The sequence below is a fragment of the Salvelinus namaycush genome, chromosome 11 (genome assembly GCF_016432855.1).
Source record: "Salvelinus namaycush isolate Seneca chromosome 11, SaNama_1.0, whole genome shotgun sequence".
In the NCBI taxonomy this organism is placed as follows: Eukaryota; Metazoa; Chordata; class Actinopteri; order Salmoniformes; family Salmonidae; genus Salvelinus; species Salvelinus namaycush.
The window spans coordinates 41,703,104-41,718,738 of NC_052317.1; the positions used below are offsets into that span (position 1 = coordinate 41,703,104).

At 47.7% G+C, this 15,635-nt stretch overlaps 1 protein-coding gene across 1 annotated transcript in view; it reads left to right on the forward strand.

Moving 5' to 3' along the window:
• LOC120055420 (receptor-type tyrosine-protein phosphatase F-like) overlaps positions 1-15,635 on the forward strand; it is a 218,477-nt gene that overhangs the window by 167,100 nt on the left and 35,742 nt on the right. Inside the window, exons 15-20 of the mRNA XM_039003282.1 lie at positions 129-155; positions 3,149-3,266; positions 3,873-4,003; positions 7,758-7,945; positions 8,291-8,413; positions 15,160-15,296. Coding sequence (XP_038859210.1) covers positions 129-155; positions 3,149-3,266; positions 3,873-4,003; positions 7,758-7,945; positions 8,291-8,413; positions 15,160-15,296 — 724 coding nt within the window. The remainder of the gene's footprint in view (positions 1-128; positions 156-3,148; positions 3,267-3,872; positions 4,004-7,757; positions 7,946-8,290; positions 8,414-15,159; positions 15,297-15,635) is intronic.

Here is a 15,635-nt window from a genome sequence, read left to right on the forward strand (position 1 = left end):
ATTTGTCTGTAGAGGAAAAAAAGGCATATCTTTTTTTTCTGTTTTGTTGTCTGTTACTCATCCCTCCATCCCCCTCTTTCTCCCATGTCTGTCTCTCTCTCTCTCTCTCTCTCTCTCTCTCCCATCAGTGGAATATTGAGGAGTCCACAGAGTATGTGAGTAACTCTAGTGTGTACAGTGTGCTGGGAAGGTTCTGGTTTGGGTTGTGTTGGGAAGGTTTTCTTTCTCCCCATCAGCTGCGTTGAGACCATCAGGAATGCTCAGTTTGTGTGTGTGTGCGTGCGTGTGTGCGTGCGTGCGTGCGTGCGTGCGTGCGTGCGTGCGTTCCTCTATTTTGGGCTTGCTGATAAACCACTTGATACTTTAACCCCATTATAACCCAATGACCAAGATGGTGATGGTCTAACTGTGTGGTTTACTTGGTGTGTTATGTAACAACAATAACATCTAAACACACCACACACACACACACACACACACACACACACACACACACACACACACACACACACTATCTCATAATGGTGTTATAATGCAGCACATTATAATAATGTGTTAGATGATGACCAGGTCCACTCCCCTGTGAGGGACGACTCTGATCTCCAGAGATCCTAGATGACGACCAGGTCCACTCCCCTGTGAGGGACGACTCTGATCTCCAGAGATCCTAGATGACGACCAGGTCCACTCCCCTGTGAGGGACGACTCTGATCTCCAGAGATCCTAGATGACGACCAGGTCCACTCCCCTGTGAGGGACGACTCTGATCTCCAGAGATCCTAGATGACGACCATGTCCACTCCCCTGTGAGGGATGACTCTGATCTCCAGAGATCCTAGATGACGACCAGGTCCACTCCCCTGTGAGGGACGACTCTGATCTCCAGAGATCCTAGATGACGACCAGGTCCACTCCCCTGTGAGGGACGACTCTGATCTCCAGAGATCCTAGATGACGACCAGGTCCACTCCCCTGTGAGGGACGACTCTGATCTCCAGAGATCCTAGATGCGCGAGCACACACACACAGATGCAGCCATGTACACACAGGCACCTAGCCTACGTGTGTGTGGATGTGTGTGTGTGTGTGTGTGTGTGTGTGTGTGTGTGTGTGTGTGTGTGTGTGTGTCACTGATATCCTTTAGTGTTACTTAAAGCATTAGGTCCAAATCAAACCAAATCAAATTGTATTGGTCACATACACACGGTTAGCAGATGTTAATGTGAGTGTAGTGAAATGCTTGTGCTTCTAGTTCCGACAGTGCAGTAATATCTAACATGTAATCTAACAATTCCACAACAAATACCTAATACACACCAATCTAAAGGGTCGAATGAGAATGAATATATACATATAAATATATGGATGAGCGATGGCCGAGCGGCGAGGTGCACTAGATGGTATAAAATACAGTATATACATGTGATATGAGTAATGTAAGATAGGTAAACATTATTAAAGTGGCATTATTTAAAGTGACTAGTGATCCCTTTATTAAAGTGGCCAGTGATTGGGTCTCAGCGTAGGCAGCAGCCTCTCTGAGTTAGTGATGGCTGTTTAGCAGTCTGATGACCTCGAGATAGAAGCTGTTTTTTTCTCAGTTTCTCGGTCCCGGCGTAGCAGGTAGAGCAAACCTTTACCGAAACAGTCCTAAGAATCCCCATGTGACTTTCCCAGACAGCCCAGATCACTGAGTCAGGCGGTAAAAAGTCATTCTGGGTGATTACAGTAATTGCATCTTGCCTCTCTATAAAAGTTAAAAGGTTTTCTCAGAAAATTCACAATTTTCTCTCTCTGGTCTCCTCCAGTCTCTCTTTATGGCTGATGAGGGAGCACAGAGAGACAACTTAGAAAGACTGTAAAAAAAAAAAAAACACACTCTCCAGGTTTATATAGACTGTTAAATGTTCTTCCATGATTAGGAAATTAAACCGTTGATTAGTTAGAGAAACGGCATTAGGCAAATATCACAGTGAGAGAATACGAGAGGAACACTGCAGGCTGATAGAGCTAAACACACACACACTGACACACGCACGCACGCACGCACGCACAGACACACACAAAGACACACACACAAAGACACACACACAAAGACACACACACAAAGACACACACACAAAGACACACACACAGACACACACACAGACACAGACATACAGACAAAGACACTCAGACACACACAGACACACACAGACACGTGTGCACGTGCGTGTGTGTGTGTATGTGCGTGTGTGTGTGTGTGTGCGTGCGTGTGTGTCAGTGTGTGTGTGCGTGTGTCAGTGTGTGCGTGTGTCAGTGTGTGTGTGTGTGTGTGTGTGTCAGTGTGTGTGCGCTCGCTGCAGTTCCAAAGCTTCAGGTCCCTGATTGTGTGTCAATGTTTTCTGTTACCGGTTTGTTCCGGTCCACCTTGTGTGTCAGTGTTTTCTGTTACCGGTTTGTTCCGGTCCACCTTGTGTGTCAGTGTTTTCTGTTACCGGTTTGTTCCGGTCCACCTTGTGTGTCAATGTTTTCTGTTACCGGTTTGTTCCGGTCCACCTTGTGTGTCAGTGTTTTCTGTTACCGGTTTGTTCCGGTCCACCTTGTGTGTCAGTGTTTTCTGTTACCGGTTTGTTCCGGTCCACCTTGTGTGTCAGTGTTTTCTGTTGCATTATTTCAGGTCATACATTTTAATCGCTCATTTTCTGTTGCTAAATGTTTTGATACATTGTGCCCTACTGAACGTGACCCAGGTTAAACCCAAGGCTGCAGGTATGAACACTGACACATGGGTGCTGTTCAGTTCTGGTTCCTCTGTTTGTTTCTCTGGGTTTGTGTGTGTTTTGGCTTTATGGTGACAGACACAGTGCCTTCTAAAAACCTTTCTCCATTTTAGACATCAGTGTTGATGGAAAATACATTTTTTCAATGTTCCCGAATTGGCATGAAAATAGACACTGTAGGTGGATGGAGAAAGGTGTGTGTGTGTGTGTGTGTGTGTGTGTGTGTGTGTGTCGATGCATTCTTGTCTAAGGGGATGGCGTTTTTGGATACATGAAGTAAGGCGAACGTGTCGCTCACACACAGTCTGTGTGGTCGACCTCTAGTCCCTGACCTCTAACCCTTGACCCCTAACCTCTAACTCCTGACCATATGTTGCTTCTCTCAGGAGGCCACCATCACTGGTCTGCACTCCGAGACCTCCTACTCTGTTACCGTGGCAGCCTACACAACCAAGGGAGACGGGGCGCGTAGCAAAGCTAAAGTCATCACCACCACTGGAGCAGGTGAGATACCGTTACTGGTCACTGGGGGGTGAGATACCGTTACTGGCCACTGGGGGGTGAGATACCGCTACTGGCCACTGGGAGGGTGAGATACCGTTACTGGCCACTGGGGGGGGTGAGATACCGTTACTGGCCACTGGGGGGTGAGATACTGTTACTGGCCACTGGGGGGTGAGATACCGCTGAGGGAGAGGTACTACCGTTACTGGCCACTGGGGGGGTGAGATACTGCTGAGGGAGAGGTACTACCGTTACTGGTCACTTGGGGGGTGAGATACCGCTGAGGGAGAGGTACTACCGTTACTGGTCACTGGGGGGGATGAGATACCGCTGAGGGAGAGGTACTACCGTTACTGGTCACTTGGGGGGTGAGATACCGCTGAGGGAGAGGTACTACCGTTACTGGTCACTGGGGGGATGAGATACCGCTGAGGGAGAGGTACTACCGTTACTGGTCACTGGGACGGTGAGATACCGCTGAGGGAGACTGTATGGCTGAGGTGTCCGTCTGTGTTTTACAAACTGGACAAGACTGTATGGCTGAGGTGTCCATCTGTGATGTATGAAGCTTTCCTCATATATTTTCTCTTACCCCCCCCCCCCCAGTCCCGGGTCGCCCAACCATGATGATCAGCACCACTATGGGCAACACCGCCCTGATCCAGTGGCAGCCTCCTAAAGACATGGTCGGAGAATTGATGGGCTATCTGCTGCAGTACAGACTCCAAGAGGACACGGTAGATGTCCTTTTTACCATCCTGTATTCACGAAGCATCTCCAGAGTTACTGATCTAGGATCAGTTTCGGCCCCTTTTAGATCATAATGAATATGATAGCATGGATAAGACCTGATTCTAGACCAGCGCATAGAGACGGTTTTATGAATACGGTCCACAAAGGACCACTTTGGAAATAAGTGTTTTTTAAAAGGGAAGTTTCGGGATTTGAACTTGATGTTTTACGGTTCCAACTTCCTCACCGTGAAAGTAGCCTATAGGGCCAAGGAGGAACTGTAATCGTTGGTTCGGTTCCAACTTCCTCACCGTGAAAGTAGCCTATAGGGCCAAGGAGGAACTGTAATCGTTGGTTCGGTTCCAACTTCCTCACCGTGAAAGTAGCCTATAGGGCCAAGGAGGAACTGTAGTCGTTGGTTCGGTTCCAACTTCCTCACCGTGAAAGTAGCCTATAGGGCCAAGGAGGAACTGTAGTCGTTGGTTCGGTTCCAACTTCCTCACCGTGAAAGTAGCCTATAGGGCCAAGGAGGAACTGTAATCGTTGGTTCGGTTCCAACTTCCTCACCGTGAAAGTAGCCTATAGGGCCAAGGAGGAACTGTAGTCGTTGGTTCGGTTCCAACTTCCTCACCGTGAAAGTAGCCTATAGGGCCAAGGAGGAACTGTAGTCGTTGGTTCGGTTCCAACTTCCTCACCGTGAAAGTAGCCTATAGGGCCAAGGAGGAACTGTAGTCGTTGGTTTGGTTCCAACTTCCTCACCGTGAAAGTAGCCTGTAGGGCCAAGGAGGAACTGTAGTCGTTGGTTCGGTTCCAACTTCCTCACCGTGAAAGTAGCCTATAGGGCCAAGGAGGAACTGTAGTCGTTGGTTCGGTTCCAACTTCCTCACCGTGAAAGTAGCCTATAGGGCCAAGGAGGAACTGTAGTCGTTGGTTCGGTTCCAACTTCCTCACCGTGAAAGTAGCCTATAGGGCCAAGGAGGAACTGTAATCGTTGGTTCGGTTCCAACTTCCTCACCGTGAAAGTAGCCTATAGGGCCAAGGAGGAACTGTAGTCGTTGGTTCGGTTCCAACTTCCTCACCGTGAAAGTAGCCTATAGGGCCAAGGAGGAACTGTAGTCGTTGGTTCGGTTCCAACTTCCTCACCGTGAAAGTAGCCTATAGGGCCAAGGAGGAACTGTAGTCGTTGGTTCGGTTCCAACTTCCTCACCGTGAAAGTAGCCTGTAGGGCCAAGGAGGAACTGTAATCGTTGGTTCGGTTCCAACTTCCTCACCGTGAAAGTAGCCTATAGGGCCAAGGAGGAACTGTAGTCGTTGGTTCGGTTCCAACTTCCTCACCGTGAAAGTAGCCTATAGGGCCAAGGAGGAACTGTAGTCGTTGGTTCGGTTCCAACTTCCTCACCGTGAAAGTAGCCTATAGGGCCAAGGAGGAACTGTAATCGTTGGTTCGGTTCCAACTTCCTCACCGTGAAAGTAGCCTATAGGGCCAAGGAGGAACTGTAGTCGTTGGTTCGGTTCCAACTTCCTCACCGTGAAAGTAGCCTATAGGGCCAAGGAGGAACTGTAGTCGTTGGTTCGGTTCCAACTTCCTCACCGTGAAAGTAGCCTATAGGGCCAAGGAGGAACTGTAGTCGTTGGTTTGGTTCCAACTTCCTCACCGTGAAAGTAGCCTGTAGGGCCAAGGAGGAACTGTAATCGTTGGTTCGGTTCCAACTTCCTCACCGTGAAAGTAGCCTATAGGGCCAAGGAGGAACTGTAGTCGTTGGTTCGGTTCCAACTTCCTCACCGTGAAAGTAGCCTATAGGGCCAAGGAGGAACTGTAGTCGTTGGTTCGGTTCCAACTTCCTCACCGTGAAAGTAGCCTATAGGGCCAAGGAGGAACTGTAGTCGTTGGTTCGGTTCCAACTTCCTCACCGTGAAAGTAGCCTATAGGGCCAAGGAGGAACTGTAGTCGTTGGTTCGGTTCCAACTTCCTCACCGTGAAAGTAGCCTATAGGGCCAAGGAGGAACTGTAATCGTTGGTTCGGTTCCAACTTCCCCTTTAATTCCTGCTTTCAGTCCAATTCTCTGAGATCAAAGGCACATGGTATTGACATACAGTGCAATCGGAAAGTATTCAGACCCCTTGACTTTATCCACATTTTGTTACGTTACAGCCTAATACTGAAATGTATTCCATTTTTTGTTTTTTTCCCCTTATCAATCTACACCCAATACCCCATAATGACGAAGCAAAAAGATATATATATTTCTTTAAGCAAATGTATAAAAAATGTAAAACTGAAATATCATATTTACATAAGTATTCAGACCCTTTACTCAGTACTTTGTTGAAACACCTTTGGCAGTGATTACAGCCTTGAGTCTTCTTGGGTATGACGCCTACAAGCTTGGCACACCTGTATTTGGGGAGTTTCTCCCATTCTTCTCTACAGATCCTCTCAAGCTCTGTCAGGTTGGATGGGGAGCGTCACTGCACATATATTTTCAAGTCTCTCCAGAGATGTTTGATCGGGTTCAAGTCCGGGCTCTGGCTGGGCAACTCAAGGACATTCGGAGACTTGTCCCGAAGCCACTCCTGCGTTGCCTTGGCTGTGTGCTTAGAGTCGTTGTCCGTTGGAAGGTGAACCTTCACCCCAGTCTGAGGTCCTGAACGCTCTGGAGCAGGTTTTCATCAAGGATCTCTCTGTACTTTGCTCCGTTCATCTTTCCCTCAATCCTGACTAGTCTCCCAGTCCCTGCCGGTGAAAAACATCCCCACAGCATGATGCTGCCACCACCATGCATCACCGTAGGGATGGTGCCAGGTTTCCTCCAAACTTGAGGCCAAAGAGTTCAATCTTGGTTTCATCAGACCAGAGAATCGTGTTTCTCATGGTCTGAGAGTCTATGAGTCTATAGGTACCTTTTTGGCAAACTCCAAGCGGGCTGTCATGTGCATTTTACTGAGGAGTGGCTTCCATCTGGCCACTCTAACATAAAGACCTGATTGGTGGAGTGCTGCAGAGATGGTTGTCCTTCTGGAAGGTTCTCCCATCTCCACAGAGGAGCTCTGAAGCTCTGTCAGAGTGACCATTTGTTTCTTGGTCACCTTCCTGACCAACACCCTTCTACCCCAATTGCTCAGTTTGGCCGGGCGGCCTGCTCTAGGAAGAGTCTTGGTGGTTCCAAACTTCTTCCATTTAAGGATGATGGAGGCCACTGTTCTTGGGGACCTTCAATGCTGCAGAAATGTTTTGGTACCCTTCCCCAGATCTGTGCCTCGACACAATCCTGTCTCAGAGCTCTACGAACAATTCCTTCGACCTCATGGCTTGGTTTCTGCTCTGACATGCACTGTCAACTGTGGGACCTTATATAGACAGGTGTGTGCCTTTCCAAATCATGTCCAATCAATTGAATTTACCACAGATGGACTCCAATCAAGTTGTAGAAACATCAAGGATGATCAATGGAAACAGGATGCACCTGAGCTCAATTTCAAGTCTCATAGCAAAGGGTCTGAATACTAATGTAGATAAGGTATTTCTGTTTTTAATTTTTAATAAACTTGCAAAAAATTCTCAAAACCCTGTTTTCGCTTCGTCATTATGGGGTATTGTGTGTAGATTGCTGAGAATTTGTATTTATTTAATCCATTCTTTAATAGGGCTGTAACGTAACAAAATGTGGATAAAGTCAAGGGGTCTGAATACTTTCCGAAGACACTTGTATGTATTATTTACTGCCCCAACAAATAAAATCCACTTTAATTAAATCCAGGCGTACACCTCACGGAAATTCAAACGGACGGACGACCACTACACCGCCACCGAACTGCACAAGGGCGCCACCTACGTGTTCCGGCTGAGTGCACAAAACCGCGCCGGTTTCGGAGACGCCTATGTCAAGGAGATCAGCACCCAGGAAGATGTGCCCAGCGGGTACCCCTTAAACCTCCGTGTGACAGGGTGCGTACCTGCGTGTGCGTGCATGTGTGTGTGTGTGTGTGCGTGTGTGCGTGTGTGTGTGTGTGCGTGTGTGTGTGCGTGCGTGCGTGCGTGTGTGCATGTGTGTGTGTGTGTGTGCGTGTGTGTGTGTGTGTGTGCGCGTGCGTGCGTGCGTGCGTGCGTGTGTGTGTGTGTGATACCAATATCCGGTAGATAGAATCCTCCTTGTTCTTGGTGTTTATTTCTGAGTCTGTGAATAATGAGAGGTGTGTCTAAACGATATCACTTCACGTGTGCCCGTCTCGTAGGACTAGATTACCGACAGCCAATAGGCAGGGTGCACTACTAACACACGCTACCGTTTAGGTTGACCACGTCGACCACCCAGCTGGCGTGGGATCCCCCGGAGCTGTCTGAGAGGAACGGGAAGATACTGCAGTATGTTGTGGTGTACAGAGACATCAACAGCCACACCAACAGCACCAACAGGTACTATTCACTATTGATCCATTGATTGATTGATTGATTGATTGATTGATTGATTGATTGATTGATTGAATGTACAGTATATGCTAATTTAAAACGTTAGGGTGCATCCAGCCAGAGACATTATATACAGTACCAGTCAAACGTTTGGACACACCAACTCATCTAAGGGTTTTTCTTTATTTTGACAATTTTCTACATTGTAGAATGATGATACCTTCATAATATGATGTCGTGCCATAAAATGGACTTGGTGTTTTACCAAATAGGGCTATCTTCTGTAGACCACCCTTACCTTGTCACAACACAACTGATTGGCTCAAATGCATTTAAAGAGGAAAGAAATTCCACAAATTAAGGCACACCTGTTAATTGAAATGCATTCCAGGTGACTACCTCATGAAGTTGGTTGAGAGAATGCCAAGAGTGTGCAAAGCTGTCATCAAGGGTGGCTACTTTGAAGAATCTCAAATATAAAATACATTTTTTATTGTTTAACACTTTTTTGGTTACTACATGATTCCATATGTGTTATTCCATAGTTGTGATGTCTTCACTATTATTCTATAATGTAGAAAATAGTAAAAATAAAGAAAAACCCTTGAATGAGTAGATGTGTCCAGACTGCTACTGTATCAGGAAATTATTGAGGATAAAAACACCATAACTTCCGAAGGCTTATTGTCCTCCTATACTGTCCTCCTGTACTGTCCCCCTATACTGTCCTCCTGTATTGTTCCCCTGTACTGTCCCCCTGTACTGTCCCCCTATACTGTCCTCCTGTGCTGTCCCCCTGTACTGTCCCCCTGTACTGTCCCCCTGTACTGTCCCCCTGTATTGTCCCGCTGTACTGTCCCCCTGTACTGTCCCCCTGTATTGTCCCGCTGTACCGTGCTCCTGTACTGCCCCCCTGTACTGCCCCCCTGTACTGCCCCCCTGTATTGTCTCCCTGTATTGTCCCGCTGTACTGTCCCCCTGTACTGTCCCCATATACTGTCCCCCTATACTGTCCCCCTGTACTATCCCCCTGTCCTACATAGTTCGGTATATTATTGGTTCTATACTGTCCCCCTGTACTGTCCCCCTGTACTGTCCCCCTGTCCTACATAGTTCGGTATATTATTGGTTCTATACTGTCCCCCTGTCCTACATAGTTCGGTATATTATTGGTTCTATACTGTCCCCCTGTACTGTCCCCCTGTCCTACATGGTTTGGTATATTATTGGTTCTATACTGTCCCCCTGTACTGTCCCCCTGTACTGTCCCCCTGTCCTACATAGTTCGGTATATTATTGGTTCTATACTGTCCCCCTGTACTGGTCCCCTGTCCTACATAGTTCGGTATATTATTGGTTCTATACTGTCCCCCTGTACTGTCCCCCTGTCCTACATAGTTCGGTATATTATTGGTTCTATACTGTCCCCCTGTAATGTCCCCCTGTACTGTCCCCCTGTCCTACATAGTTCAGTATATTATTGGTTCTATACTGTCCCCCTGTAATGTCCCCCTGTACTGTCCCCCTGTCCTACATAGTTCGGTATATTATTGGTTCTATACTGTCCCCCTGTACTGTCCCCCTGTACTGTCCCCCTGTCCTACATAGTTCGGTATATTATTGGTTCTATACTGTCCCCCGTACTGTCCCCCTGTCCTACATAGTTCGGTATATTATTGGTTCTATACTGTCCCCCTGTACTGTCCCCCTGTACTGTCCTCCTGTCCTACATAGTTCGGTATATTATTGGTCCTGTACTGTCCCCCTGTCCTGTCCCCCTGTCCTACATAGTTTGGTATATTATTGGTTCTATACTGTCCCCCTGTCCTGTTCCCCTGTACTGTCCCCATGTCCTACATAGTTCAGTATATTATTGGTTCTATACTGTCCCCCTGTACTGTCCCCCTGTACTGTCCCCCTGTACTGTCCTCCATAGCTCTGTATGTTATTGCTTCTGTTGTGGTCCCCTGTACTGTCCCCCTGTACTGTCACCCTGTACTGTCACCCTGTACTGTCCTCTTGTACTGTCCTCCTGTACTGTCCCCCTGTACTGTCCCGCTGTACTGTCCCCCTGTACTGTCCCCCTATACTGTCCTCCTGTATTGTTCCCCTGTACTGTCCCCCTGTACTGTCCCCCTATACTGTCCTCCTGTGCTGTCCCCCTGTACTGTCCTCCTGTACTGTCCCCCTGTACTGTCCCCCTGTATTGTCCCGCTGTACTGTCCCCCTGTACTGTCCCCCTGTATTGTCCCGCTGTACCGTGCTCCTGTACTGCCCCCCTGTACTGCCCCCCTGTATTGTCTCCCTGTATTGTCCCGCTGTACTGTCCCCCTGTACTGTCCCCATATACTGTCCCCCTATACTGTCCCCCTGTACTATCCCCCTGTCCTACATAGTTCGGTATATTATTGGTTCTATACTGTCCCCCTGTACTGTCCCCCTGTACTATCTCCCTGTCCTACATAGTTCGGTATATTATTGGTTCTATACTGTCCCCCTGTCCTACATAGTTCGGTATATTATTGGTTCTATACTGTCCCCCTGTACTGTCCCCCTGTCCTACATAGTTCGGTATATTATTGGTTCTATACTGTCCCCCTGTACTGTCCCCCTGTACTGTCCCCCTGTCCTACATAGTTCGGTATATTATTGGTTCTATACTGTCCCCCTGTACTGGTCCCCTGTCCTACATAGTTCGGTATATTATTGGTTCTATACTGTCCCCCTGTACTGTCCCCCTGTCCTACATAGTTCGGTATATTATTGGTTCTATACTGTCCCCCTGTAATGTCCCCTTGTACTGTCCCCCTGTCCTACATAGTTCAGTATATTATTGGTTCTATACTGTCCCCCTGTAATGTCCCCCTGTACTGTCCCCCTGTCCTACATAGTTCGGTATATTATTGGTTCTATACTGTCCCCCTGTACTGTCCCCCTGTACTGTCCCCCTGTCCTACATAGTTCGGTATATTATTGGTTCTATACTGTCCCCCGTACTGTCCCCCTGTCCTACATAGTTCGGTATATTATTGGTTCTATACTGTCCCCCTGTACTGTCCCCCTGTCCTACATAGTTCGGTATATTATTGGTTCTATACTGTCCCCCTGTAATGTCCCCCTGTACTGTCCCCCTGTCCTACATAGTTCAGCATATTATTGGTTCTATACTGTCCCCCTGTAATGTCCCCCTGTACTGTCCCCCTGTCCTACATAGTTCGGTATATTATTGGTTCTATACTGTCCCCCTGTACTGTCCCCCTGTACTGTCCCCCTGTCCTACATAGTTCGGTATATTATTGGTTCTATACTGTCCCCCTGTACTGTCCCCCTGTCCTACATAGTTCGGTATATTATTGGTTCTATACTGTCCCCCTGTACTGTCCCCCTGTACTGTCCTCCCTTCCTACATAGTTCGGTATATTATTGGTTCTGTACTGTCCCCCTGTACTGTCCTCCTGTCCTACATAGTTCGGTATATTATTGGTCCTGTACTGTCCCCCTGTCCTGTCCCCCTGTCCTACATAGTTTGGTATATTATTGGTTCTATACTGTCCCCCTGTCCTGTTCCCCTGTACTGTCCCCCTGTCCTACATAGTTCAGTATATTATTGGTTCTATACTGTCCCCCTGTACTGTCCCCCTGTACTGTCCCCCTTTCCTACATAGTTCGGTATATTATTGGTTCTATACTGTCCCCCTGTACTGTCCCCCTGTCCTACATAGTTCGGTATATTATTGGTTCTATACTGTCCCCCTGTACTGTCCCCCTGTCCTACATAGTTCGGTATATTATTGGTTCTATACTGTCCCCCTGTACTGTCCCCCTGTCCTACATAGTTCAGTATATTATTGGTTCTATACTGTCCCCCTTTACTGTCCCCCTGTCCTACATAGTTCGGTATATTATTGGTTCTATACTGTCCCCCTGTACTGTCCCCCTGTACTGTCCCCCTGTCCTACATAGTTCGGTATATTATTGGTTCTATACTGTCCCCCTGTACTGTCCCCCTGTCCTACATAGTTCGGTATATTATTGGTTCTGTACTGTCCCCCTGTACTGTCCCCCTGTCCTACATAGTTCGGTATATTATTGGTTCTATACTGTCACCCTGTACTGTCCCCCTGTACTGTCCCCCTGTACTGTCCCCCTGTCCTACATAGCTCTACCTTGTTATTGGTTCTATACTGTCCCCATGTACTGTCCCCCTGTCCTACATAGTTCGGTATATTATTGGTTCTATACTGTCCCCCTGTACTGTCCCCCTGTCCTACATAGTTCGGTATATTATTGGTTCTATACTGTCCCCCGTACTGTCCCCCTGTCCTACATAGTTCGGTATATTATTGGTTCTATACTGTCCCCCTGTACTGTCCCCCTGTCCTACATAGTTCGGTATATTATTGGTTCTATACTGTCCCCCTGTAATGTCCCCCTGTACTGTCCCCCTGTCCTACATAGTTCAGCATATTATTGGTTCTATACTGTCCCCCTGTAATGTCCCCCTGTACTGTCCCCCTGTCCTACATAGTTCGGTATATTATTGGTTCTATACTGTCCCCTGTACTGCCCCCTGTACTGTCCCCCTGTCCTACATAGTTCGGTATATTATTGGTTCTATACTGTCCCCCTGTACTGTCCCCCTGTCCTACATAGTTCGGTATATTATTGGTTCTATACTGTCCCCCTGTACTGTCCCCCTGTCCTACATAGTTCAGTATATTGGTTCTATACTGTCCCCCTGTACTGTCCCCCCTGTACTGTCCCCCTGTCCTACATAGTTCGGTATATTATTGTATTACTGTCCCCTGTCCTACAAGTTCTATATTATGGTTCTATACTGTCCCCTGTACTGTCCCCCTGTCCTACATAGTTCGTATATTATTGGTTCTATACTGTCCCCATGTACTGTCCCCCTGTACTGTCCCCCTGTCCTACATAGTTCGGTATATATTGGTTCTATAACTGTCCCCTGTCATACTGCCCTGTCCTACATAGTTCGGTATATTATTGGTTCTATACTGTCCCCCTGTACTGTCCCCTGTCCTACATAGTTCGGTATATATTGGTTCTATACTGTCCCCCTGTAATGTCCCCCTGTACTGTCCCCCTGTCCTACATAGTTTCGGTATATTATTGGTTCTATACTGTCCCCTGTATGTCCCCTTGTACTGTCCCCTGGTCTACATAGTTCAGGTATAGTATTGGTTCTTACCCTGGTTCCCCCTGTAAGGTCCCCCTGTACTGTCCTCCCTGTCCTACATAGTTTCGGTATATTATTTCTATACTGGTCCCCTGTATTCATGTCCCCCTGGTACTGTCCTCCCTGTCCTACATAGTTCCGGTATATATTGGTTCCTGTACTGGTCCCCCTGTACTGTCCCCCTGTCCTACATAGGTTTCGGTATATTATTCGGGTCTATACTGTCCCCCTGTCCTTGTTCCCTGTACTGTCCCCCTGTCCTACATAGTTTCCAGGTATATTATTGGTTCTATACTCGTCCCCCCTGTAATGTCCCCCTGTACTGTCCCTCCTTTCCTACATAGTTCAGGCTATATTATTGGTTCTATACTGTCCCCTTATGTCCCCCTGTACTGTCCCCCTGTCCTACATAGTTCGGTATATTATTGGTTCTATAATCTGTCCCCCTGTATGTCCCCCTGTACTGTCCCCCGGTCCTACCTAGTTCTCGGTATATTATTGGTTTCTATACTGTCCCCCTGTACTGTCCCCTCTGTCCTACATAGTTCGGTATATTATTGGTTCTATACTGTCCCCTGTACTGGTCCCCCTGTACTGTCATCCCTGTCCTACAGTAGTTTCGGTATACTTATTGGTCCTTATACTGTCCCCCTGTACTGTCCCCTGTCCTACATAGTTCGGTATATTATTGGTCCTTTACTGTCCCGCTGTCCTGTCCCCCTGTCCTACATAGTTTGGTATATTATTGGTTCTATACTGTCCCCCTGTCCTGTTCCCCTGTACTGTCCCCCTGTCCTACATAGTTCAGTATATTATTGGTTCTATACTGTCCCCCTGTACTGTCCCCCTGTACTGTCCCCCTTTCTACATATGTCGGTATATATTGGTTCTATACTGTCCCCCTGTACTGTCCCCCTGTCCTACATAGTTCGGTATATTATTGGTTCTATACTGTCCCCCTGTACTGTCCCCCTGTCCTACATAGTTCGGTATATTATTGGTTCTATACTGTCCCCCTGTACTGTCCCCCTGTCCTACATAGTTCGGTATATTATTGGTTCTATACTGTCCCCCTGTACTGTCCCCCTGTACTGTCCCCTGTCCTACATAGTTCGGTATATTATTGGTTCTATACTGTCCCCCTGTACTGTCCCCCTGTCCTACATAGTTCAGTATTATTTGGTTCTGTTACTGTCCCCCTGTACTGTCCCCCTGTCCTACATAGTTCGGTATATTATTGGTTCTATACTGTCACCCTGTACTGTCCCCTGTACTGTCCCCCTGTACTGTCCCCCTGTCCTACATAGCTCTCCTTGTTATTGGTTCTATACTGTCCCCATGTACTGTCCCCCTGTCCTACATAGTTCGGTATATTATTGGTTCTATACTGTCCCCCTGTACTGTCCCCCTGTCCTACATAGCTCTGCATGTTATTGCTCCTGTGGAAAGTGCTTAATATAACGTATCTATTGTTATCGTTGTTATTATGACGCAAAGCACATCTGTGTGAAAATAGTCTCTGCAAAATGACATGCGTATCTTGTCTTAACAGGACGTTGGGGACACACATGATCATCCAGGGACTGAAACATGACACCACCTATGACATCAGAGTCCAGGCGTTCACCAGCAGAGGAGGGGGACCCATCAGTCCTAGTATACAGAGCAGGACTACATCTACCTCGCCTGGTGAGACACACACATCCATGTAATCACACTGATATGCACGTAACGTGTAAAGTGGAGAAATGTCTTCTTAAACCCATCCTGCCCTACCTGTGTTCCCTCCTCTCCTCCCCTCCCCTCTCCTGCTCTCTCCTCTCCTCTCCTCTCTCTCATCCTCCTCTCTCTCTCTACCCTCAACGTAACTCTAACCCTCTCCTCTTCCTCTCCTCTCCTCTCCTCTCCTCTCCTCTCCTCTCCTCCCAGTCCTCTGCTATTGTCTCCTCTCCTCTCCTTCTCCTCTCCCTCTCCTCTCCTCTCCTCTCCTCTCTCTCCGCTCCTCTCCTCTCCTCCCGGTCGTCAGGG